Below are 26,549 nucleotides of genomic sequence, written 5' to 3'. Positions count from 1 at the left end.
AATGATCCAGATTTTGCAGAGAGATGATAAATTGTCTAAAATCCTGAGGGAGTCTCTCCTGTGCTGTTGAGTTTGCTAGAGAAAGGTCAACAAAAAAGTTTAATACACTAGAGAGGTGTTATTTTACAAAGACAAAAAATGTTGTCCTTTTAATTCCCCCCCCCACCCCCTCTGAAGTAAAATATACATATTTTGCACAAATCTAACCTGTCTTTCTTTTATCTTGAAGTAAGACCAAGCAAGGATTATGGTTCACTCTTTCTTTTCTGTGTGGATGGAAAACCGTATACATTATTGACATTTTTAGTGGTGGGATAAATTTGTCCCATTCATATTAATGCAGACAAGGTTAGAGCTGAGTTTAAGTACTGTAGATTAGTATGAAAGCAGCAATAAGCTTGTTCACAGAGCAGCAAAGAGGGAGTGAATGAAATGCCTCTCACTCTGTCTGCTGTCCGGAGGCATTGCTGAATTAGGAGAGGTCAGCTAGTGAGCTTTAGCTGATGACACTTCTGGTTTTTTTCTGTCTTCAGATATCTCAGCTTATGACAGAGACTAGTCGAGAGGGCCTGACTGAAGCAGCACTGAACCGCTACAATGCAGATAAACCCTCCCTGTACAGCTTCCCTGCTTCCCAGAGCACATATGTTGCCAGTGAAGTATCCACAGGCACCTCGGTGGCAGCATCATTTTTTGCCAGGTAAGAGAGATTTCTCAGATTTTCCTTTGCTGGACACATAATTTCTTTTAAAGGAGACAACTCCATAGTGAAGAAGGATATAATGTCAAAACATGGGTATAGATACAGATCTATCACAAACTTGCAGGAATTACCATGAAAATGTTGTTTAATCCACCTACATGCATTTATCTGTAAAATGGGATGACACTTCTACCCTCTTCTGTAAAATATCTCTTCAATGCTTGATTTGGATTAAGTGATTGTGCTCCCAGAATAGCACTTGACTTTGTGACATATTTAGAGGGGTGTATCCCTGAATGAGAAGGGCCCATCCAAGTAATTTTCTGAGACAGCAATTCACTATAGAGCTAACTGGAGCTAGCTAGTTCAGTTTGGTGGCAATCTTCAGACTTCTTTATTGAATTTTACTTCCATCTAGGGAAACTGTCAAGGTTTAGCTTTCAGACTGAAAAGTTAAGGTTTCTGATTTCAGCTTCAGCCCCTGTCATTCCACTAAATTGACCTGAGGGTCTAAATTCAGCCTTGGAACATGCTTTATGTTGAATATTCAGACATCAATGAGATAAAGTTTAATTTAAAAAATCTTGTGGCTATCTTGATTAATTTGTTAGTAAAATGTTTTGTTAAAAGGGCATATCAGCTAATAAGTGAAATATCAACTATCACTAAGAATTTTTTTTTTTTTTTTGTACAGAAATGTGCTCTTTACAGGGCAGAATCTTTTTAGCCCAGTTGAATCTATGTAACAAAAGACATTGAAATAATCCTTGTCTTTTAATGCTTTTTATTAATTAGAAGATTGATTTGGGAAGAGTAATGGAATAACATGAGAATAAGCCATTATTATAGCACTTCCAATCCAATCCAGTAAGAGATCCTGATTTCAAATCATGGAGTGAACTTTGAGCAAGTGTCTCAAGCACTTTCGGATCAGCTTCCTTCCCTTGAGAGAGCCAAATTGTTAGTAATTCCACATGATTCTCTTTTATTTTAAAGGTAAATGGAAAACTTATAAAGTTGTTGGATTCCGTAAATCTGGAAAAAAGGTTTTCTTCTGTTATTTTTCCTCACCAACATGAGGGCTGCATGTGTTCGATCAGTGTCATACAGCAAGTGAGTCGTGTAAAAGGATTAAGTGTAGCCTTTTAGAAGGTCCAGTTGTTTGGGGCAACTCTGCCACTTTTTCTTTGCAGATGAGATGCTGCAAAGAAATGTGAATGATGACAGTGGTCTTGGTTTGCTGCCCTTTTCTGTTTAACTGCAGGCAATTTAAATTAAAATTGCTGAATGTACACACATGGTAATATCTAACTGGAGTGCAGATTGGGATTAGCACATATTTTAGCATGAATTGATTTATGAAGATGACTTAACTCATTTGTTCTTCATTGTTTCATTGTTTATGCTGAGAGAATTCATTTGCTCTTAATATACTCTGCTGAAATGTAGGAAACTAATTAAATTTACTCAAAATCCCTAGTGTAAATCATAGCATTTTAAGTAGAACTCTGTTAGCTTCTAGCTGATGTTGTGAATTCTTGGGTGTGCTTGGTCCAGCAGAGATCTCATGTTTAGACTGTTTATTTTTAAACTGTGCTTAGCAAGACAAAAGTGCCTGGTTTAGTTTGGGGTATTGCACAATTAGATTAATATCACTTATGTAAGTCCGTTTTGTCCTGGAATTCAAATGACATCATCTGCTGGCAATTAAGCAGCAAATTCAAGTCAGTTGTTCACTGCTTGACCTTTTAATAAGAAAATCACCAAGTTGTTTTCCAAACCTGAATCATTAATTTTTGTTTTACATCGTGTGTATCTATTTGCATTTCTGTCAAGTTGTGGTAAAAATTGTAGGGACCTACTTGTACGCGTATTTATAAAATGCGAAGTAGAAGGCAGCAGTTGTCTAACTCATTAAGATGGTGCACTGTTTAGTATGTGAAATAGTCCTTTGTACCAGACCTGTGAATTCTAAACTTTTGCTTTTTATGGTTGTCAGTGGCACATGGAGTAGTGACTACCAGCTATATATGCATTTTTTGAATGTGTGTCACATACCATGTTTTCACAGTGAGTAAGTAAGAAATTATTACAAAGCCAGAGAAATTTGCCAGTGTGAAGCTGAAGTTCAGAGTTGAAGAGCAGAACCTATTCTTTTGAAATTTGAATAATGACCCACAGTATTTCACTCCAACTTCCCTAACAAGCAAAGCAAACCTCAGATGAGGCTCAGATATAAGTCATCCGTCATCAGGAAAAAAACCCAATTAACTAAAATACTATGCTATGGAGGAAATGTCAAGGAATCCATGGAACTTGTGGTTGTAATTACTTCAGAAAGATCAGGCGTGGAATACTGGGAGCTCATAATTTTTCTGTTCTCAGGCACTAATAGTTCAACAGTGGCAGTCACTTGACTCGCCTATAGCTGGCATTGAGCCATGGAGAAGTTTCCTAAGGCCACAGTGACTCTCAGTGTTTTTAAAAATCAGGAGACTTATCAGATGCCTCAGTAATTGACTGTTACATTTCATGATCTGTAGCTGACAGATTTCCAAAACAGCTAAAAGGGCTGCAACTTCTGTGAATTGTCATTTGTTGGGATATTGCTGCAAGGGAACTTATGACACATCAGGATTCCCATGGGACAGTATGTGAATGCTTTAAAGGAACAGACACTGAAAACTGTCCAAAGTGTTCAGCTGGTAGGCTTATGAATATTAGATGATACAGGTATGAATAATGAATTTCTAATGGTAATTCAGACACAGAAACTGAATTCAATCAATTGTGTTTTTAGTGACAAGCACTAAATTTGCCTTTTTGTTTAGGACTATCACGCATTTTTATCTCAGATATGCTTCAATCATGCTAATTTAGCAATATTCTTGCTTCTTACCAGTACACATTCATGATGAGAATAATTCATTTAGTGAGTGTGAAATAATGTTAAGATTCTTTACTCATAATGAATCGTTTACAGAGCATTTTAGAAATTTTTTGCATTACTTAACTTCTGCCTCCAGTTTGGATCTTTGTCCTGAGAAGCACAGTGTTTTTGGGCCATTGCAGCCTAAGGTGTGACAGCCTCTTGCCTCGTGTCCTCCCAGCACAATGTAGGAGTGTGCTACCCCAGCTAAGGGATTAGTAGATTCCTTCTGTCACTTGTTTCCCTGGTGTCTCTGGGAAGCTTTATCAGGCCAAGGGGCATAGTAATTTTATTCCTATCTATGCTGATTTCTACATAGAGAAAACTTCTGGGACTCTGACTTCAGCTTTGGCCTGACTACTCTGTAAATAAACCTGCCCTTCTGAATAAAAACTCTCTGTTGTGACTGGGCTGTAGAGTTTCAGTGATAGCATGATGCGGGAACTAGAAGTCAAAACTGGACCAGAACCTTTCTGTTGTCCGTGGCAATACTTTAAAGTTTTTGGGATCTTGGTGGTGTTCCTTTTTTTCCCTATCACAGTAAACTTGCTTTATTGGAGAGGGAGAACTTTTCATCAGAGCAAAGGAGAGACATAAAAGCCCATTTCACTTGAGATGTAAAAAAAAAAGTAAAAAAACTTTTGAGGAGGAGATATTTTTGAATGTTAGTCTTTAAAGTTGTTTCCTATTGCTAGTCAGGAAGTGTAACAGTGTATTTGGAACAAAAGCCTGCCTCAGTCTGAAATCAGATATAGTCATATTTGGATTAATTGAGCCTAATGGGAATATAGATAATCTTGAAAGCAGCCTGAAAAAATCTGTTCCAGGGATCATTTTCCATGTCTTTTTGCAACTGAACACTAAAGAGGGCCACACAATGCTACTGCTGTAGATGTTGCAAGGCATGTTTTTCAAACAGAATCTCCAATTTTTTTAAAAAAGCTCTTACATTAAGACAATAACAGAAAAACGTAGTTGCATGTATAATACACACACAGCTACTCAGTGTGGGGTAAGCTCAACTTAGTTACCTTAATTCTTGGAAAAACTGCTGGTGACCCTTTCCGCACTCATTCCCCATCCCTTGGTGGTATGGCAGCAGGGGAGGAGGAGGTGAGGCAGCGCACTGTGGCCAAGGGGTACAGTGAATGTTGTGTTCAAAACACTGCTGAATATGCCACATGTTTCCCTTCCATTCCAGAGAATCTTTTTTGAATATTTAAAAAAATTCTCTTGCATGAACTACAAAGCTGATACGAAGACAGTGTTTGTGGGGGCCTCTTATTAAAGCTGCTGTGCTGTTTTGATTACTTAGCACTCCAGAAACCCTGGAATCTCATGCCTCCCTTTTTTTTGCATGCATGTGGAAAACTTCATTTAATCACACAGCTTTTGATGTTTGCTGTTTTTCCTTACAGTTAGTCTATACAATCTTTGTGTATATGTCTGTTTTAAAGCTCAAAGGAATCTGGAAACACAAGGGCTTTCCCCTAAAGACTACTGTGTATTGTAGGCACACCATTATAATGTCTTGAGTTTTTTGGAGGTCTGGGGCACGTTTACAAAAATAAATTTTTCCTGGCATTGCAACGGAGAATTTGTCAGAACATGCACAGGAAAAACAGATAAGAAACAGAGGCAGCAGCTAGTAGAGAAGGCAATGGGTTGAAGAAGATATTCTTGTTTCAGAATATCATGGCATGGGAAGGCCCACAGGAGAAACACTGGATTAGTGGCTGTAACTGGTGTAGCTGAAGCGTAGCACTGGCAGATGTGAGAGCTGGGTCAGGAATCTGCTGCCGATACTCCTGTGCCAGGGGCAGGTGCACATCAGGCTGTGCAGGCACACCCAGGGCATTGGAGCTGCAGAGGTCTCAGAGACCTCTCAGGAAAGAGCCTGTATCTGTGAACATTGTCAGATAGTGAAAGCTGCTTCTCTGTGCCTTTCTGAAGAATATTTTAGTCGGAACAGCAGATGACTCAGATGATAGTGTTTCTTCATCAGTTGCTCTTTCAAGTTGCAGTGGTTCCCTAGTTTGGACACTGCTTGGGAAGTTCTTGTGTTTAAATAGTTGTCACCTCAACATCCTTAAGAGGAAATTATTTTCTGAGACTTGGATGAAAACACATTTTGGTTTTTTGCTGTCTGAACTATGCAGAATCTTATAGGATTTTCTTTTATTAGCTGAACAAACTAAATTTAACAGTTAAATTGTAGTCAGATTCTTGGACATTTTGAAGAACTATATATTAATAACTCTAATCAGAATTTCTGACTCTTTTCCCTCATCCTTATCATATACTGCATAAGAAATACATAAAAAGAATGTTAAGATAAAAGATCCACAGACTATCTTTCAGCAGGAATGCTGGCAGCAAGTTTGGAAACATCTGTAAATAATTTCACAAATATTTCTACCTTCAAAGCCTGTCTTGGGCTAGCTCGTGGGGGAAATTTTAATCACAATGATCTCAGTCTTCCTGAAAGACCATGAAACATTTAAAATTGGCACCTAGGTTTGAGTGCACAGCTTCAGTGGCTGATTTTTCATACTTGCTCAACATTCCTCCATAACACAAGAGATCTATGTTCGTAGCCACTGCTTTTCTGTGCTTCCTGTTGCTGTGAGAGCCCTAACTAACAGGCTGTTTCTGCTTTCTGTTATTGGTGTTATTTCATGTATATAAATTAAATAGTAGTCAAAAGGGAATTGTGACTCTCATGAAGTGAAAGAAATCTGGCAGTTGAGGCATAAGGAATACTCTTTTTTTACGTTCAGTGTAAACAAAATGAAAATATCTTGGTGAGAAAGACTGTGAGAGTTACATGCAAGAATAGTCAGTGTGTGGTAGTGGAGACAATGATCTGATATGCAATGAAAAAATTAAGACTTAAGTGCCACATCTGGAAGAGGGAAAACAAAGGTATTTCAATGATCTCTAATTTTGCATGGTAGTTCTATCTTGGGTCCCAAACAATTTCCAGTGTTTTTTTTTTTTTCCTTCAAAGTGGACACATTTTCCATGACACTTGTGTTTTAATCAGTTCATGTCATTTGATTAAAAAAACCAAATGCTTAACAGCAAGATTCCAGAGTAGGTCCATTTCTAACAAGAATTCTGTAGGGTACATGTCTGAAATATCGGTGTCTGAATCTTTGCATATTGCATGCTGCCATTATTTAAACAAAAGATTAAGAAAATGTATACACTCTTTAGACCTGGGTTGGAAATCTGCTTGAGATATGTTTAAGTTGCCACTGGGCTGTGAACAAAAGTAATTTGAATCTTTATGCTGATTACATCCACTATATGTTGGTTGCAGATTGTTAGCTTTCATTCACATCTTAAAATACAGATAATAGACCTTGATTTTTAAATAGGGTTTGGGGAGTGACCCATGGAGCTATAAAAAGAAATAAGCTAAAACTATCCTAGAGTATCGTAGAATACTATACTTGCAGAGGTATGCCATCTGCTTAGTCTCAAAGCATGTAATTGATGAAAAGGATGTAAATCATCCTCATGTTCCTAGTATCAAAATAATCCACTTAAGGTAAACAAGTCTCTTATGTTTAAAGTTAACAGATGTAGTTTTCTGGTCTAAGCATGTTTTAAAATATATCTATTTAGAAGAATCTAAAGGAAAAGATTACTATCCAGGAACAAATTATTTGCCATTGAAGAGAGAAATTAAAATTCCAGCCCATGAAAGGTATGGTACTTTGATAGTATGTCTTTATTGAAATATGCTACACCTGCTTCTATGTGCCACACGAGGCAAGTGTCTTCTGGCCTGCACTTGCCCCACATATGGTTTGTTTTGTACTGATGGTAAGGGTAATCACTAAATCGTGTTGTTATTGGAGTAGTCATCAAGATTTGCAGTTTCTTGTGTAACTAGCCTTTCACAGTTTTGAGAAATTTTGTCCCTTTTCTCCCTTTTTCTTTGTAAAGTTTTGAGATATAATGTTTCTCTGTGATGCAATGAATATCTGGTTCTGTAAAGCAAAGAACACATTCCGTGGAGTTTTTTTCTGCTTAAGAGATTATCTTAAAATATGGATGTCTTGTCTCCTAAGTATAATTCATTATATTATTTTTTCCCTGGTATATATTGCCTAAAACCCAGAATCCCAGCTTTTTTTCTGATTCCCGTAGGAGTCAGTAGTGTTTGGTTATAACCTTTTGTTTCTGTAAACCTATATTTTGCACCATTTTAATTTTTACTTTCTTAGCTACACAAATTTGACCTTATGTCTGGAATTCATTTGCCCTATTAATTTTTACATAATCATTCATGTTCAGTGTTTAAATTAAAAATTGCATCTTTGAATACAATGCATTTATATATACTTTTCTCTCCTTTTTTCTGTCTGCTTATTTTCTCAAGTACAACTCCATGAAAATGCATGATAACCAAAGACCCATTTACCTAGTAAGCAAACCCCTTCTGTCTGAGATCCTAGTCAACAGCTGATTATATTACAATGGAAAGGGCCAGTAATGCAAACACCTACTTAATCTACTTCATGCAATGTAAATGCTTTGTAGAAGCTCTAAGTGTTATGTAGCCTCCATCAGGACAGAAGGAGGTAACCAAGACACTTCCTGTGTTCAGTAATTAGCAATGGCCTTTGTCCCATATTCTGAGATGTTCCCTTAGCTTAAGGTTTGCCTTGTCTATTTGTACCCCACTGATTGCTGCTGGTACAGGTAAGAGTTTTTAGGCCTGTAAATGACTGTGCTGGCCCATTCTTGCTGCAGCTCTCATGTCTGAGATGCTGTGCACCAATAAATGCTTTGCATGCAGGGAAGAGAATGGGATGATCTGGTGCTGAGGCCCTGATTATTTTAGTGGTTTGTTAAAGAAGGAGGCAATTTTTCATGGATTTGTGTTCCTAATTCTTCTAGGTAATTTCAAGCATTAACTACAAAAGTACCTAGGTGTATGGAAGTTGAATTCCTGCTGCTCTCCATACACTATGCTAAAACAGAGGTAACTTCTTTCCCACTTCTTGTCACATCTTGTGATTTCCTGCTGATTTCAACAGATTGAAAAGAGGGAGGCTAATTAAGCATAGGTTTTGTCTTCTAATTTCTAACAGGGCTTCTTGAGTGCCAGAATGCTTGCTACTTGAACATCCACTCCCTGCATTGATTTAGAAAAACTTAAAAGGAACTAAGGCTATTTCCTTCTTCGACATTGCCTTTCCCTGAAACCTGACATGTACATTGAGAAAAACTGCTAGCAGCATATGCAATAATCCCTCAGCACCTGTTACCAAAAACTCCTGGTGTTCAATCTTGCTTTTTACTCTTAGGGCAGTGGAAATTAAAATGGTCAGCATTAATCTTTTGACTTTTAGTATAGTTGTGACTGCCAACCATAGTATAGGAAACCTCATGTGGATTTACTGTTTTGCATATTTCTTGCTTCCCTTAAACCTTGCCATAAGAATTCTGATTTACAGTGTCTCTATCTTGATTTGTGGGGTGACAAGGAAGAATAGATGTAGTTGCACTGTCTATAGCAGAAAATTATATGCACCACCAGTTGGTTTTTTTTTTTCTCTCTGTTTTTAAAAGCAAAATAACCTTTGCTCAAGGAGATCATAAATCCATAGTAATGAGACTTTTTCCTAAACATCTGGAAGTTCAGAGTGGCAAACTCTTATTCTGATAATTTCTTTCCTGTTACAAGTACTCTTTTAGTGCTGCCCCAGCAACCTTGAAATTCAGCTGTGCTTTACCTTGTCTGTAGCATTCTCCATCACATGCTCAGTCAGTGTTTTCTGAACCTTGAGAGCAATCTGTTCAACTGCAGAATGACTGGCTTTTCCTTACAATTACCAAGGAATACAGGCCATTTTAATTTTCCTTGCTCGTAGAATAAAAACCCAACAAGAAAATGTGCTGAAATGTCGAAGTATCTGTTTATTGCCACATAATCTCAAATTAGGAAGACAACTGATGGTTGGGCTTGTATATATTAATCTCTGTGATGTGCTTATAAAATATAAGACCACAGTGCACCTGTATACATGACTAGGTGTCTCATAGCAAACAGAGATTTAGAACCTCTTTGCTCAGCTGTAAATTGAACATGATGCCCATCTCACATGTCCATTGGCGTATTTTGGTCAAATGCTTGGTCTCTTCTGAGTTACTTAAATTCAGGAATACATGAATGCATTGCATGCAGGACAGGGACTCCAGAGCTTTCTGCCACACATCTTGATTTGACAATACTGGTTGCCTTCCAGGAGACAGACCTGTTAAAGAATAAAACAAGAAATGAATGTACACATTCATAAGTAATTACAGGAACATTGCAACTAACAGCCACAACTTTGCCAGTGAACACATTTCTTGAGATTTTGTGAGTTTGGGATGTAGCTTTAGGGATTTTTCTATGATTGGGGAGTTCTAGAGGCTTTTCCTTCAAGTGTATTTTCTGGTGTTTAATAAAAAAATTTTAATGATATCTTCAAAGTGTTCACAGGGTCTGTCTCTTCAGCTGTCAATTTTCAGGAAATCAATAGAGACTTAATTTCCTTAATATCTCTGTTCTTCTGGTCAAAATTGGGCAGTGGATTCAAATCTCCTCTTGGTGTCTAGTCAGAGATTCTTGTAGGTTGTATATTAGTACTTTTTTTTTGAATAACCAGGCTAAAGAACGACTGCTGCTAACTAGCGATGTGATCTTTGGTTTTGTCAGCCCAACAGTCATGAGAGGAAGGAACCAAGATAGTTACTCTGTTGTGAGAATTACACCAAGAATCTCTTTGAATCTAAGAAAGAATGCTGAGTAAGTGAAAACTGTAGAAATCTAGGCAAAGACAGAAAATACATTAGCAGAAATTACAGCTGGTTTTTTTCTGAATATGTCCTATCCTACAGCAACATCAACCTTGTATTAAGACACAACTACTTTAATGAGCTATATTATGTTATGGAAATACCTGATTTGTTGTGCAAGGTGAGAGACACTTGAGTTATGTCAAACTACTTATTTCTAAAATCTGCAAAAATCTGCAAAAATCTGCAAGATAGCACTAGTCAGAGATTCCCAAGGGCCTCATGGCCTCTAGTTCAGATCACTTAATTAGCCTTAGGCTTTCTGTTTGAAACCTGCTTATTCTGATTTATTTTGGTTTTCTCAATAGAGTTTGTGCTCCAAAACTAGCATTTCTATCAGTCTGAACTATTACCTGTCATGAGTGAGATACAAACCATCAGGAGGAAAAAAAAACAAACTTGAATCTCTGAGTTATGAGTCTTTAGATTGTGTAAGCTTCCTTTTTTTTTTTTTTTAATTTCTCTCTGTATGCATGAAGATCAGAAGTAGACTTGCATAATGAAAGCTGAAAAGAGTATTCCTGTGATTCCACAAGTTAAAGAGAAACCTTTTATATTACAGAACTCATGAAATAATGTTGAAGGCTGATAGAAATAAGAATGTATCTTTTCCATCAAGCAATGTATGGAGATGTCACCAGAAGGAAAGAAAACAAAACTCTGAGGAGGAAATAGAAGTATTTCACTAAATCATGAAATTTTGAGAACACCAGGGAGGTTATATGCCACTATTTAAGGCAATACTACCTTTATTACCTATTCAAGAGTTTAGTAGAACTGTCCAGGTCCCCATAAAACATACTGGATGTTACATTGATGCAGGGCAAAGAGGAAAATTCCTATGATGGTATACAACAAGAAAAAAAAAAATATTGCCAATGAGTCCAGGATTATGGAAAACATATGTTGGTAATACTGGCTTGAAATGTTACTCCTGAGGTGATTGCATGTTCAGTTAATAAAGTACAACTGATACAATACCATCTGGATATATCTCATCGAGCTGTTTGGTTTAACACCCTGTGAATTCTTGATTAATACATTACAGCAATATGAAACAAACTGGGAATGCATTAAATAGATGAAACTAGATGAAATTCTGTACCATGTTAAATGACTCTGCTCCTGCTGGGATTCAGTAGCGATACAGAATTCCATAGGGCATGAAATGGAAAAACATTGTTAAACCTTTCAAGTGGTGTTGGGAAGATGGCTAGTAGCAGTGATCTGTGCCAGCCACAGGTGTCAAATGTAATGTCATAAAACCAACAAAGAATGTCGACCATACTAGTGGAAAAGAGACCAATGGACTGAGAAGTGGCTATTGGAAAAGATCTGTGTCATTATTTTAGTTGCATATGAGCTCACAGTGGGACACTGTAGCCAGGAAGGCTAATGCAACTCTCAAATATCTAAGAAGAACATATGAAGAGAGGCTGTGAAGAATTAGCTCTGTATCAGAAGTAGATGTGGCCACTGATAGAATATTCTGTTTAATTCTGCTGTTCACAGTCAAGAGAGATGTTGAAAAAATGGAGAGGGCTCTGGGAAGAGGCCCTCAGATGATTAACAGTGTAGAAACCATGCCTTCAAACAGCTTGACTTTAGTTTATCAAACAGATTTACAGAGAGATGTGTTGACAGTGTGCAGGGAACCTCTGCGGGGAACAGAAACGTGATACAGGAGGACTTCAGCCTAGCAGACAAAAGCATGTCAGGATGTAATGGCAGGAAGTTGGATCTAGACAAATTCTGAATGGTAATGAAATGTGCATGTTTAGGAAGCACATTTAATAAAGGACAATGACCTGCTGAAGTGAACAAGGTTAGCAAACAACAAATAGTTTTCTTTTAGAGTCTGTTTTTTTAAATTAGAATTGATATTAAAAAAAAAAAAGCTGAAGGTAACCACACTTTGTGTGGGCTCTAAGAGTTTCATATAGGGAAGATCCATTGCTTTTGTTATGTGGGAAGCCGCATTAGAGAGTCATAATTGTCACATGTAACAATCTGGGAAGACATACTCATTGTGTGTGAAGGTGCAGCAACAAGGAAAAGTATTTCTTCTGCTCTTTCAGACAGCAACACCGGAAGAAAGCATGAGAAAAATTTGCCATGAAGAAAGGAGTAAGCTATTATTTTTCTTAATTTGTATAGGAATTATTTAAATGTAAGTATTTTAATTGTAAGGGTTTTTTTGGTAGATGAACTTCAGAGGGTTTTGTTTGCTTGTTTCTGTTAAACTGCCATTACCTGTGATTTTCATTTTTATGCTTTTATGCAACAAGATGTGGAAATCTTTGTTTTTTCATAGCTTCTCTGGGCACACATCTGCTGTAGTGGTGCATTTTTTTCCTGTTCCTTTGAAATTCTATCCTTTTCTTGTCAGTTACAGAAAGTACCTCAGTGTATATATCATTCGGGGAAAAAAAAAAAGAAAAAAACCTTCCTAAAGTTATAAAGGCTTTGCTTCTTCCTTTGCCTCTTGGATTGAGTATGTCAGTCAAAAAAAGTGATGGGTGTTTCACTCCTGACACAAGTATATGTGTAAAAATCATGAGAGTGGGAAAAGAGCATCCTAATATTTTGACATATAAATGAAGAGTAGAGTTTAGCAGCAAAAGCTGAAATAAAAGCATATTGTATCTGAAGGCAAATGCTTCAGGGTGAATGTCTATGCTTGAAAATTATTGAATGGAAAAAAAAAGGCAAACAAAAATACCCTACCAAAACAAATCCCAGCTGTTCCACTTGATGGCTCATAAAGTCTGAATAAAGTCCTTCAAGAGCTTTTTTATAGGAAGATAGTTCTTTTTGTATGCATAGTTATGATAGCATCTGGTTCCCATCTTTGGGAATTCAGAGACTCCACAGGCACCAACACGCTGTCTGCTGCAGAGAAGCTCTACAACACAGATAAATGCTGCAGACAAGTGTGCAGTATGTAACGTGGTATCATTGTCTGCAAGCTGGAAAGATGTTGGGGAGGAAGCAAAACCTGAATCAGTACATTTTGATTAACGTAAGATGTAGGAGCAGCCCTGGCATAAAATTTCCTTTGCTCACCTGTGAAGAGTGGACTGATAAGCTGGCAACACCTGAGTCAATAAGATTAATGAGTCAAAGAAGGTAAGCTAGTCATACCTACGGCAGGAAGGGCCAGAGAATTTTCACAGAGGCTGTGTCCTTTACAGAGGATTCAAACAAGGGGATCAGTAAACTAACTGTCCACAAATATGAGCAGGAAATAATACAAAGGACCTTTTATGAATAATCTTACTGAATTTAGTATCAATGAGAAAGGAAATCAGAATTTGTCTCAGGTATTTCTGGTTCATCACATTTGTCATTCTAAAGCTGCCTTCTTTCTAAAAACAACACATGTGTGTAAGCAGTAATCACACTATGACATTATGTGAACTTGTAAGAGTAAGTAATTAAATAAATAAGAGTTTGTTACACATTGTTGACATCTAGTATCAAAGAAAGCAAAATCTTTATGTTGTCTTGAACATGGGCACAGACACGGCGCTGAGTTTTTTCGTTCATATTGTGCTCAGCACATTGTTTTGACTTAATGAGTAGTAGGAATGAGAAAATAGAGAGAACATGTAAAAAATATGCTTCTCTTATGGTTGGTGATGGACTCAACCTCAAGGAGAGTCAAACCCAATATTCCTTTGAGTACAACTCTGTGCTTGAATGAAGCTTACCTGCATGCTAGGATACAGCTTATACACACACACATGCACATATAGACAAAGAAAAAGTGGTAACAAATATATGTTGTGCCTCAGGTAACCACACTATATTGTATGAATGTCCTGGAGTTGTATAGTAGCCAAGAGATTTGTGCACTTCTTCAGAAAATTGAAGAACTGGGTTCTCAGCATCCCTGAACCTGAAAAGAATGAAAAACGACAGCTCATGCAAGTCAAAAGAATGTCTTTAAGTTATATGCAGGGGTGGAATAGGTGCTTTCTCTTGTATTAACAATAATGTCAGGTGAGATACGGAGGGAGGAGTGCAGGATTCACAGGGCCACTGGCAGTGAGTGAGAGGGAATGAGCCCTTCCTTAGATGCAGAGAGCAGGGTTCAGCAGGTGCTTTGGCTTTAATTCTCTTCCTCCAGCAGCCACATCTGAAAGAAAAGAGAGGTGCTGGCTCTAATTGGTGACTTTGTGACTCAACCCAGAAAGAAAACTGTGGCTGTGACTCCCTTTTCCACACAGGTGCCTAGTTTTGAGCTACAAAAAGAGCTGTGGTCTAGGAAAAAGACATGGTTTCAGAAATGTCTGTCTTCAGTGCTCCCTGTGGGTCAGTTTATATGTTTGCAGTACAGGAAGCTGGGGTGGCATTAAGCCAAGTGCCTTAATCTTCTCTGTGTATAGAAATTAGGTTTTAACTCTCCCATTAATAGAGTTGCTAAGAAGTTGCCATGCATAAGGATGGCAACTTCACCTAGGCTGAAGTTTACACCTGGATATGAAGAGTATGTACAAACTGAAAGTTTCAAGTTCAGCTTGCACTAAAAATGACAAGTGCCTTGTGTATACAAAACAATGTATTCCTAAAAGAAAGAATTCAAGATTGCAGAAGAGGTCAAGTTTCCAAGAGCAGTGAGATGAGAATAATTCTGAACCATTTTCAAAAAGTATTGAAGTGCTTATGAGCTTAAGTTACAGTGGCAACCACTGGAATCCAGATACCTGCAGACATAAGTAACTTCTGAAATGGTGCCTGTGAAGCAATCATAGCTTTTTCAATACTTTCAGGAGACAGCTCTTATAGATGTGTTCTGACTCAGATTTATCTCTGGTTTTGCCATAAAGCACTATTCTTGTATTTTGGAAATTATGTTTATATTTAATTTCAAACAAATCACTAGACTTAAACCCCAAACACATTATACATTATTTTAGCTCCAAGGGACAAAATCCTAAATGAAAACAGATCCTTTTCTTTTCCTTTATGCCAGCTCTTTGTTTAGTAGTATGGCAATTGCACATACATATTCCAGATGTTCATGGAAACAAAATTCTTCTTTAATTTACAGCAGAATCTGGTTATATCTCTTGCTGCCTTTGTATTTGTCAAACAAACAAAGGTTTAAAGCCTTATATGAAAATATCTATAGCAGTATTTTGCAGGCTTCTTAAAAGCTAAGGTTTGTAAAATCACTGAAAAATTCTGATTGGAAGACATACCTGGAGGTCATCTTGTCTACCCTGCTCAGAGCAGGTCCAGTTACATCAGGTTACTCAGGGCTATGTTTCATGGAGCTTTCTATCTCTGGATGGGCTTTCTAAAATTCTGAGGCCAGGTTCCAGTGGCTAGCTCTACTTGTGGTGGAAAAAGGTGCTCTTTATGTATAATTTGGTTTTCCCATGTTGCAATTTGTGTCTTTTGGCTCCCATTCTGACCTTTTGCACCTTCAAGAGGGATTCTGGCCCTATCTTCTCTAAACCCTCTCCTCAGCTGTGGACAACACTAAGAGCTCCCCTTCACCTACTCAAGATTGAGTAAATCCTGTTGCAACATCTCTTCCCACAATGCATGCTCCAGCTCCTGACCATCCTGGATGTTCATCTTAGTGAACAGAGAGATCATTGTCTTGTTGGAGAGAATATCATGGAGGTGTGCCTTCAGCAAGGTACAGTCCTAGATGTATCAACTGCTTATATGGGAGCTCCGTCTGCTTTGCTGTTTGGCTTGTGCTGGGACTGGACTTAAAAATCATGCTCCAAATCTGAATTTCGAGATTCAGGTTTTAATCTCTGACCCTGGCTTTATTTTCCATTGCTTTTACCTGAGCACTACATAGTTAGGAGAGACTGAACTTGGTAAATATTTGGTAAGAAGATGTGTGATTTCAGATGTATTAATTTCTATAGCTAGTGTTTTATTTGCTCCTTTAGTAGTGAATATGGGTGATACTGTGGAACACCCATGGCAGATCACTCATATTTGCTTTGCAAAATCCTTGGCTGGAAGTCAAGCAGCCCTGACAGCTGTGCCTCTGTTTCACATGCTCAGGAAGTATTAAATATTGATGTTTCTCGGAAAAAGCCATCATTGCAGATTGAGCCGATTTGGGCACCACATGACTGTGTAGGCCACAGAAGGATTTTTCCCTGGAGAGCTTTTCTGAGCAGGCTGCTGCTGTGGGCTACGGGGGATGAAGGCTCAGCTAATGCCAGGTCTTGTCAGGTGCTGCCAGGGCTGGGTGACAGGAGCGGGTGGCCAGGGCCAGTCCCACAGCACAGGCAGGAGCAGCCCTGGGTGTTGGGCTCCTCCCTGGGCACAGGCTGAGGCCAGGCAGGGCTGTGGGCTCGGCTCAGCGGGACCCACGGCAGGGCACGGCTGTGGGGAGCTGGAGCTGCTGTGGGTGTGAGGCTGGAAAGGGCTGCAGAACACCAGTGCAGGCTGTGCAAAGGCTTCTCCTGTGTGAGCTGGCTCATGTGGGCCTCGGCGCTGGCAGAGCTAAAGTTTACCAAAGCCTAGGATTAGGATTAGAAGGTGTAAGCCTAGAGCTGCATCTGTCATGGGGCTGCAAAGAGGCTGCAAAATCGTGGAGCAGTCTGCATGAAGATTTCTCCCTCAGTGATTTGTAGAGAAATTTGGCTGAGGATCATGTTAATACAGGGGATGAGAGGAATTTCTGCATTGCCTGCAAAACTCACTGTACTGTAAGCATCTACCAGGTTCTCCAAGCAATCTTGTGTTCATAGCTCCTGGGAAACACACCAGTACATAGACCTGTCTGAACTGTAATTTTTTGCTGGAATGCTCATTTTGTTCAGTGCTCTTTATTTTTATACTGGTACTAGTATATTTTCAAATTTTTTTGACTCCCACTGTGGAGGGTCAGCAGAGATGAATACAGGAGTGACGCTCATCTCCCTGGACCTTATCGCATTGCCAACTAACTAGCACTGCTTTGTTTTTCTTATTGCTCCAGCTACTAGTGAAAGGAGGAATAGAGAAGAGAAATTCAGCCCAGGCAGAATTCATTTTGCATACAAGCCACAGAAAAACAGCAGCAAGTGCTAATTATATTTTTTAAGTTGAGCTCTAACTGTTTATGTGTCTGTTTGCAAACAGAAAATTCTCTTCACCCATGTATTTGAAGACACATAGATGGTATTGGAACATGCAAATACATATTTGTCTATAAATTGTCTTCAGACTTTTCCTTCTTAGTATGGGTATCAGAATAGGAGTGGGTGTCAGAATAGGAGTTTAACTTGCTCGGTTAGTCTCTCTTGACTAGTTGGATCTGCTGAATTTTAGTCAACATCTGCCATGGCAAGCACAGGAAAGAAAATAAGTTCAAAGTGGTACAGTGTTTGCACAATGTCCCTGTTCACTCTCAGTTTTCCTCTTCCTTACTTCCTTCAGGACAAATTGTGTTTGTGCTCACCCTTGCCTTGATGCAGGACATTTGCATCTCCCTCATAAGCTGTGAGGCTTTACACTCTTGTTTTCCGTCTTCTCCCCACCCACTTCTGCAAGGAGCTCTCTGCTCTGCCAAGTGGGAATGAGTTGCTGTGTCAGGACTGGACAGGGAGCTTAAAGGTAGATGATGTTTGGTTTTGACCTGCAGCTTCTACAATTGAGTTCTTTACTGTGTTTTTCAAACTTCTCTACCATTTTGAAAGCACACTGTTGCTCATGATGATGCAGTTATGCACTCAGCAAAACAGCAGCATATCAAAATTAATAAAGATTAATTAATAAAGAATTAAAAGAAGGTAATGTAATTAACGCCAATCAGCATGAACCTGTGGAAAATAGCACTTGTCAAAATGACTTGTAATCTCATCAAAAAGAAATATCAAGTAGAGTTGATTAAAAGTAATTGCATTGATGAGAAATTGGTAGTTGATGACTTAAGTCTACTGGGTATGCAAAGACAGGCAAAGGCTAGGGAACAAAGAAAAGCTCAAAGTTGAAATAAGGTCTTTACTCTGAAGACAGTGAACCATTACAGACTGAAGACTGGTAAAAGCTAATTAATTAATCTGTGGCCTGTTATATAAGAGAGCAACTGTGGTGACCATTGCACAAAAAAAAAAAAGAGAGAGAGAGAGAAAATTACATAGCTACATATTTGGCCGCTGCCACTTTTTACTTACATGATATACTGCCTTCTACCACTAATGCACCATTTAAATCTGTGGGAAGACATTGGTCAGAGTATGACATGGTGTTCAAGCTTCATCTCTTTGAGAACAGGTACAAGAAGTGTTTTGTCTTAGTTTAAACTCAAGTGAAATTGAGCTGGAAGAATCGTGGAGCTTCCTTTAGGACACAGTTCCTTCCTTTCTATGCCCTTATTCTAGGTCAGATTTTAGAGTTTGTAATTTCCTTCTGACAATTTTCCTACATCATGTTTTAGTATCCCTTAATCATCTCAGTTGCACCAAGGGAAAAAGTAGCTGTTGAAATAATCCCTTTCTTCCATCTTCTTATCCAGTCCTTGCCTACATAGTGTGGTGCAAAAGGGTCAGTTCTGATGATTTTTTTTAAACTTAAATTCTTTTCTCAACAGAAGTAGTGTCCTGAACAGAATCTTGTCTTTGCATTAGTGTGAAGCCAGTTAGAAGACCTGCCAAGAACAAACAGGATAATTGGTCTGCACAAATTGCAGACTGTCTTAGTGTGGCAAGAGGAATCTGAAACACAAGCTGTAATGTTTAAATTTACCTAGTTATAAGCTTGCTGTGTTTTGTTCTGTGTGATTGCCTTTTACTAAAGGCTTCTGAGGAAAAGGAATAGGCCAGGTGTACTCTTGGCTGCTCTTCCAGTCTTTTGGCAAGCTCAGCACCTCAGTGCCACACCACTCAGGATGGTGGGTGTTAGTGTTTTTTTTTTCCCCCCACTGTGATAATATGTATGCCTTTTACTCATCTGTAATATGAGCAACCTCATTCAAAAGCTCAGAGAGAAAAAATATATTTGTCTGTCAAACATTTTGTCAGTTTTTGAAGCTAGAAATAATGCAAATCCCTTCTTTATTTCTGTTTTTAATAAATCTGACAGACTGAAGGCTCTCAGAAGTATTAAGCCTATCTTTAACAAGGCTCTTCTGCTCTTCTCACATTTCCACATGTTGTCCCCCACTTTGTCTCTCTCTGGCTCATACCTGCATTATCCAGTCATCACAGATTATTTGTGACAGTACATGGATAAATATTGGAGAGTGATCCAGTTCCCACTGAGATCAATATAAGTGCTTAATATGATGGAAGCTGGGTCAGGTTCTTTGTAAGGTGTCTGATAACTGTTGGGTGATATTTGTCAGTTTTGAAGTAACACCAACAGATACTGCACTTCTTTGGGAAAGATAACCTTAGCTCAGGTCTTCATCTTCCTGGAATGAGTTTATTTGTGGAGAAAGAAGTCTTTAGCTCTACAGAAACTTTTTAAAAGAACACTCTGTGAGGCATAGTTAATAATTAACTCAATACCAGACAAGGTAGTTTAGATAATAAAATAAGAAGAAGTCATTAACTCTGTATTCCTATTAAAATGAAATTTATTTTCTCTCTCTCTCTTTCTTTTTGGCATTTGGATTATAAATTGTACACAATGTCATGGGCCACTGGACAATCATCTGAGTGCATCTTGCTCTGAATAAATGATGCTGAACAGCATTAGGCAAATCTTGTTCCTTTACAGAGATAATTTTTAGTTTAAATTTTGTTTCAACTAAAAACCAGGAAAGAAACTAATTAAAGTTATTAAGAGGTATTTCAGTTGGCATAATCTGCCAGTTAAAAAGAGAAAAAAATCCCTCCGCCACAGAATGTTCTGGCACCATTTATACTGAAAGCCTTTGTGTTATGATCTTGATTGACAACTGGAGGGGGAAGGAGTTACCTGATCTGTAGTATCAAATCAATACTTTTGCACAATGGCATTCTGAATAGCATTAGGGGAGCTCCTTTCTCTGTTAAATAAACGTTAGCTCAGTGTTTTCTTAATGCATGGTTTTCATCACATATATTTAATGCTGTTGACACACTTCTCTTTGCTGTTCTTCTCTCCTCCTAAGTGTCCCTGAACCAGTGGCCGTGGTAACTCTTACTCGCTGTGCATTCAGTTACCTCCAACACTGCCTTACTAGGGCTGCTTGCTAATGAGCATCGTTTGCTGGTTCATTTGTACAAGGTCATTCTTAATTTCCTTCTGGCTTCAATGCCAGCTCAGCATTGAAGAATCTCAGCATTAACATCCCTTGGGTTTTTTTTTTTTTTTTTTTTTTTTTTTTTTTTTTTTTTTTTTGGTCTAGGAGAAAAAAATTTGAATATATACATATTTAAATATAAATAGTACTTTGTTTAGCATTTAGCTGATGTGTCGTCTTGCCATTTTGTTATTTATTCATCCTGTAATTGGTGAAATATGAAATTTTACCAATTTGTGGCTCTGCACTACATGTGTGGGTCCTTCCTGTATACATTCTAGTTCTGCAGACAAATTCTTAAAAATACCATGGATTTATTACTGTCTTTCTGCCTGTGGGCTGGTGTATGGTGAACAGTGTTATTTGCATATGATTATATAGTTCTGTCCTTGTTGTTAATACATTAATTGTGTGCCATTGTTCTGCTGACTGACAGAGCCCTATCTGGCTTCAGCTCTTTCTGAGGGTTGATTAGGCAGCCCTGTCTGTATCAGCCTGGCTTTCACAGAGCCTCCCCTGCAGTGGTGATGGGACTGACTGAGCAGCAAGAAATGATGGCCAGAATTGCTAAAGAGTTTGCTTTTTAGAAATGTGCTATCTTGGAATTAAGACTGAAAATATTAAGTCCCATTTTAAGGCCCATTAGTATTATGGAACCCATAAAGCCACATGAGAGAGAGTTTTTTTGGCCCAAACATGCCAATTTCCTTCCCTTAGGAAGCATAGAGCTGAGTGTGCACCTGTTGCACAAAAGCAGGGGGCAAAAGGCTGCTCACCTACACCAGAGCTCCCTTTGGCACTGAAAAAGTGAGTCACAAACGACGCAGTTTTCTTTCAGCTTGAGCAGCGTAGGTTAGCAATGGGAGAATAATAATCTTGTGAATTTGAAAGCAGAGGTAATTTGCTCATGGTAAGTGGAGGACAGTTAAAATGCTGCATCTTTTACTAGCATTTCAGAGTGAAAACTGCTGGAGGATTCAGGGTTTACCCATCTGGATGATATGCAAAGGAATTAAATGGTGCTTGTAACACCTTGCTAACTTGTCCATTTGTTGTATAGGATATTTGTTTGAAGGTTATTTACTGGGCTTCCTTTTCCAATCACTTCAGTGCCAACTCAAAAATTACTTATGCAGCCATTTAAAGGGAGTAAGAAACCACTTTAGGAAATTCAGTTCCTTAACAGTATTGCAAGTAATTGAGTGAGACTTGCTGAATCATCTGGATATGGCAGGATCATGGAACTAATTAATAATTCTGTCACAAATGACACATAAGCTGAAGAAAGCAGCACTGAGAAACTGGTTGCAGGTTAAATATTTCTTATCCATAAACATGAAGTTTTATGTGGTGATCAGGCTCAGTTGTCACTACTTTGTGAGAAGTAGAAATGGTGTTTCTGGAGCAAAGAGAAAGGCAAATGAAGGGTAATTGTTTTTATTGGATCTGAAGGGAAAACTGCAATTATACCTTAACCCCCCCAAATTTTCAATTGAATTAATAGCAGAAATGGATTCATGCCTCTTTGCATATCCCATGGTGGTGTGTATGCTGTGTGCATTCATTGTAATGTTTAGTCAGGGATGTTGCACTTTACAGCTAAACAGAGTGTGTACAAGAGAGTGAAACCTGACTAGTTTGTGAAGTTACTGCAGAAAAAGGCCCAATACCCTTGACAAAGAGAGGGACATGTTTCAATGTATACATAATGTCTGTTAAAGAAAAAAAACAAAAAACAAACAACCTATGAAAAATGTGCCATATTTGTAAGTATGGACAGTGTCTGGAACAGAATGTCTGAAGTATAATCTGAGTTTTAAAGAATAGGCATGAAATGGAAAAAAAACTCCAATGTGCTGCTACTTTTGTCCTGTTTTCTCTCCATAGATGGTGATGAAATACTTCCACAATGTGCCAGTGCTGGCACACCACCCATTCCAATCACAATCAAAATAATCAAAAGAAGCATTTGACTCCTTGTCAAGTAACGGTTTGGAAAAAATCTTCTCTCTATCCAGAGGGCGTCTGAAGATTTGTTTTAAATGCTTATAGGAAACCCACAATATATGAAGGGCCAAGCCATAAATAATAAAAGCTGTGATATTTTTTCACAGTAATGAGTCTTTTAAAGACAAAAAGCAATTGCAGAACAGTGGGTTGTAAGTACAAAGTACCATGTTTGTTTCTCTTTGTAATGGTTGCTGTCTTAGCACTGAGCCATGTTAGCAGAAGGTTAATCAAGCATCAAAGCCAGTGCTGGAGAAGAGGAGGGAGTGCAATGCTAGAGTCAGGGGAAGGAAAAAATAATGCTTAAAATCAGCAGTGGGAGGTGCTGAGGACAGTTTTCTGTCATGAAATACCCAGTGTCAGGTCAATTGCTATGGTTAATTTTGCTAGGGGGGCTCCTTGGATTGAAGCCCAGCTACTGCTGCCAGTCATAGCCACACCTTGGTTGTATTGGGCATTGGAGAAGCATCTTCTCTCTGGGAGCATAGGTTCACTATGATCCAGAAATATGTTTATTATTAATTCACTCAGAAATAAATAGTAAGAAATGAGATAAAACATTGAAAGGTTTCTAACTGTTCTTCCTCAGATCTTCTCCTTTCCTTGCAAATCTTTTAAAGTTAGTTGCTTATCCTCCTACTCATAAGACACAGTCCAAGCTGCTGCAGTTGTTCACATTATGATACTAGGATCTTGCTTAGGCACCTACTGCCATTTGTTTCTAGCTTTCTCTGTAGATCAAAGTCTTTCATACATTGACTTCCACTGCATCCTACATTCTGGATTTTCTGAAGGAAGGAACCTGCATCTGAGGAGACTGGCATTTCTTCAGTAGGTAGTTCTTGTTTTCTCTTGTTTTACTAAAGAGCTTGATGTTCTTTCTGATAGTACCTTATCTTTGGTATTTTCTTCCCCTGCTTCTTGCACCTTACTGCTTCCCTGATTTAGTCCTATAGGGTCAAATTAGTTGCTGTCTTGATCTACCTCTAATGTAAAGCTGTAAAGCATAAAAAGAACAGTCATCTTTCACCCTTGTTCTTTGCAGGACAGCTATGGAGAGATATGTTTCCTATATTAGTGCACTCTGTACAAAAGAGAAAGTGACTTTAAAGACTGAACAGAGGGCTCTTGATAGCTTGAAGAGTTTGAACTCTTGTATTGCCCTAATTTTCAGTACTTTAACCAGATAACTCAACAAATTTTAATGTAGTTTTTAAAAATAAATGAAATATGCTGTATTACATATTTAGTACCTCTCTCAATGATAGTTTTAGGCAATTGAACAGTGACAACAAATCATTCTATCAGCCTGCTGCAAGGTGGTGCCATTAGATCTTTGTTGCTGGAATTGTACATGAGCTAAAGCACTTGAATTTCTGTGTGAGCTTATGTCTTTAGTTTCCACTGAACAGACAGGGATATGTATGCACTGCCTTTGTGTGTATCATATCTTGTGGCTCTCAAATGTTGCACTGGAGTATCTGTGTTCGTGGTGTTCCCACTCTTGACATAGCATAAGCATGTACCAAAGGTAGAGGAGTTAAAATCACTTGCTTTTATTTTACTGTTTTTGTGACTCAGATTCTGCATGCATCAGGCACTATGTATTTCATATACCTCAGTCTACTGAAGCATGGACTTTAAATCAAGCACTTGTTGGAGTTTGTAGTTGGACTTTAAAATGTTGAACATGTGCCTCAGTGATTTCTGGACCTGGATCTTTCAATATGAAAAGTGTTTATTTTGGGTAGGGAGGGGAGCACAAAGTAAAAAGTGTATCAAGCAATGGATTCACAAAGACTTGTTTTTGTTTTGGTAAACTTGTTTCAAGGCCACCCAGAATCAGATGAAAAACGGCATGTAGAAAGTGCATATCTTTGAAATTATGTCAAGCCATTCTGCCATTTCATGTTTGTTTAAGGTATGTGAAGAGCTAATTTGGCTTTATAGACTATTTTAATTAGATTGAGTATAATGTGTGCTCCCAGCATTCACAGAAATGCCAGCATGAAGTCTCTAGATAGTGATTAAGCTAGGCCAAGAGAATTTCAATTGTATGCTTTCCTCCCCATTAGAGCAAATTTTACTGCTGAGTAAAGGGGAAATATGCAGACATTTTAGAACCATGACTTTAACCTTTGAAAATTAGAGAAAGAAGTAAATATGGAGGCTAAATTGCAAAGTACATCATAAAACCAAATAACTTGATGAGCTGACTCAAACTTTTGCATTGTTCACCTGTTCCCAGTCAGGACTGCAGGCTCTCCTGGTGGTACACAACCACAGAAGAAACTGGATATGTACCAAAGCCCAGGATCTGTTGGGCTTATTGGCACAGCCTCTACAGTGGCACCACAGGATGCAGCAGGAGGGATACAGGGGTAAAAGGATGCTGATGAATCAGCAACATAATTCTTGAAGAATGAGGAAACATCTGTGAAGCTTTTCTGGAAAAAAAAAAAAAGGCTAATAAAACCAATACCATCTTGGATATTTGCTGACATTATGAACTTTCACACCATTTTGTTTTTTCTTTGGTGTGTGTCATGGTCTGCTGCTGTCCCAGTAGGGGTATTTAAGAAATCCTAGAAAAAGAGAACTGTGTTTGTGGAAGCTGCTGTGCACATTTGGTGGGATGTTAGGAGAGAGAGGCTGAACAATCAATTTGTTGAGACACAGCATTAGGCAAAACCAAAGTGAGGATAAATATATTTTTTCTTTTTGAAACAATGTGAATCTTTTTACTGGCAAGCTCAGCTGTAAATGCCTTTCCTTTTACTTCCAGGATGTCTGCTTTTGACCATGAAGGCTTCAGAACAATCTCTGTAATATACTGTAAGACACAGTGTCTGCAAAGTCAGTTCTAAGAAATTGGTAATCCTCTCTGAATTGCAGTCCTACTGTGTTTGTGGTTAGCACAGCACCCTTGCTTTACATTTTTTCCTTTGTAATATATGCTCCACTGGATTTTGAAAAAATGTTTGCCAAAGCTTTGAAGATGGATAACACAATTTCTTTTCCACAACACCAGGAGCCTGCAGTGTGGATGGAAGAGGCAGCAAAGTATTCCAGTAGGAAACCTGTTTAGTGGATAAATGGACAGGAGATCTGTTCAAGTGTATTTCTAAGAGCTGTCCAGAAGAAGGAGCTTGATAATGCTGTAGTATTGAGACTGTATCAATACCCTACAGGGCCCTCTAGTTCTGGCTGTTTGTAGTGGCTGTTTCACTCAGAAACCTCATAATAGGACAATTGGTTCTGAACAATACTATGAGAATGTGTCTGTACTGCCACATAGGTTTTATGGTACTCAGCCTTGAGTGTTCAGCAGAGAGTCTATGTGGGCTAGGCCAGAAACTCACAGAGAGGTTGCTGAAGATTGGATTGACAGTTTCAAGCACCAGAACCAAAACTGTCAGATGCAATTTCTTCCTATTACAAGGCTATATAGTAATTTTAGTCATAATTTATTTAAAACATAACTTAAAGACTGCAGTTTGATTTGTAAAGTCAGCAACTAAAATGAGAATGCTTGATCATTTTGTCAAATTACATGAACATGTCAATTTTTAATGTACATGGAACGGAGATGTAGACATAGAAAAATATACTTGTACACTAACTGAATTATTCTCTTCTGAGTTCTTTTTTGGTGGGAAATTATACAAGATGTAATGAAATCTTGGAGTGGAAATAAAAAAAATGTCACCCTGCATGATTTGGTATAATGGCACCTAGGGAACCTGAAGGTGTCTCAATTTATCATTTCAAAGACAAGCACCTTGCATTTGAAATGAAGTAGGAAAGCCTTCAGATATGTTCTTTCAACAGCTTAATTTCAGCATTTGTAATTTTCA

General features: G+C 38.3%; 1 protein-coding gene across 1 annotated transcript in view; it reads left to right on the top strand.

Moving 5' to 3' along the window:
* Positions 1-26,549, top strand: part of KIF26B (kinesin family member 26B) — a 270,993-nt gene that overhangs the window by 110,980 nt on the left and 133,464 nt on the right. Inside the window, exon 4 of the mRNA XM_053973226.1 lies at positions 534-700. Coding sequence (XP_053829201.1) covers positions 534-700 — 167 coding nt within the window. The remainder of the gene's footprint in view (positions 1-533; positions 701-26,549) is intronic.

This window comes from Vidua macroura, chromosome 3, assembly GCF_024509145.1.
Source record: "Vidua macroura isolate BioBank_ID:100142 chromosome 3, ASM2450914v1, whole genome shotgun sequence".
Lineage (NCBI taxonomy): Eukaryota > Metazoa > Chordata > Aves > Passeriformes > Viduidae > Vidua > Vidua macroura.
This window is presented reverse-complemented; position numbering and strand designations above follow the sequence as displayed.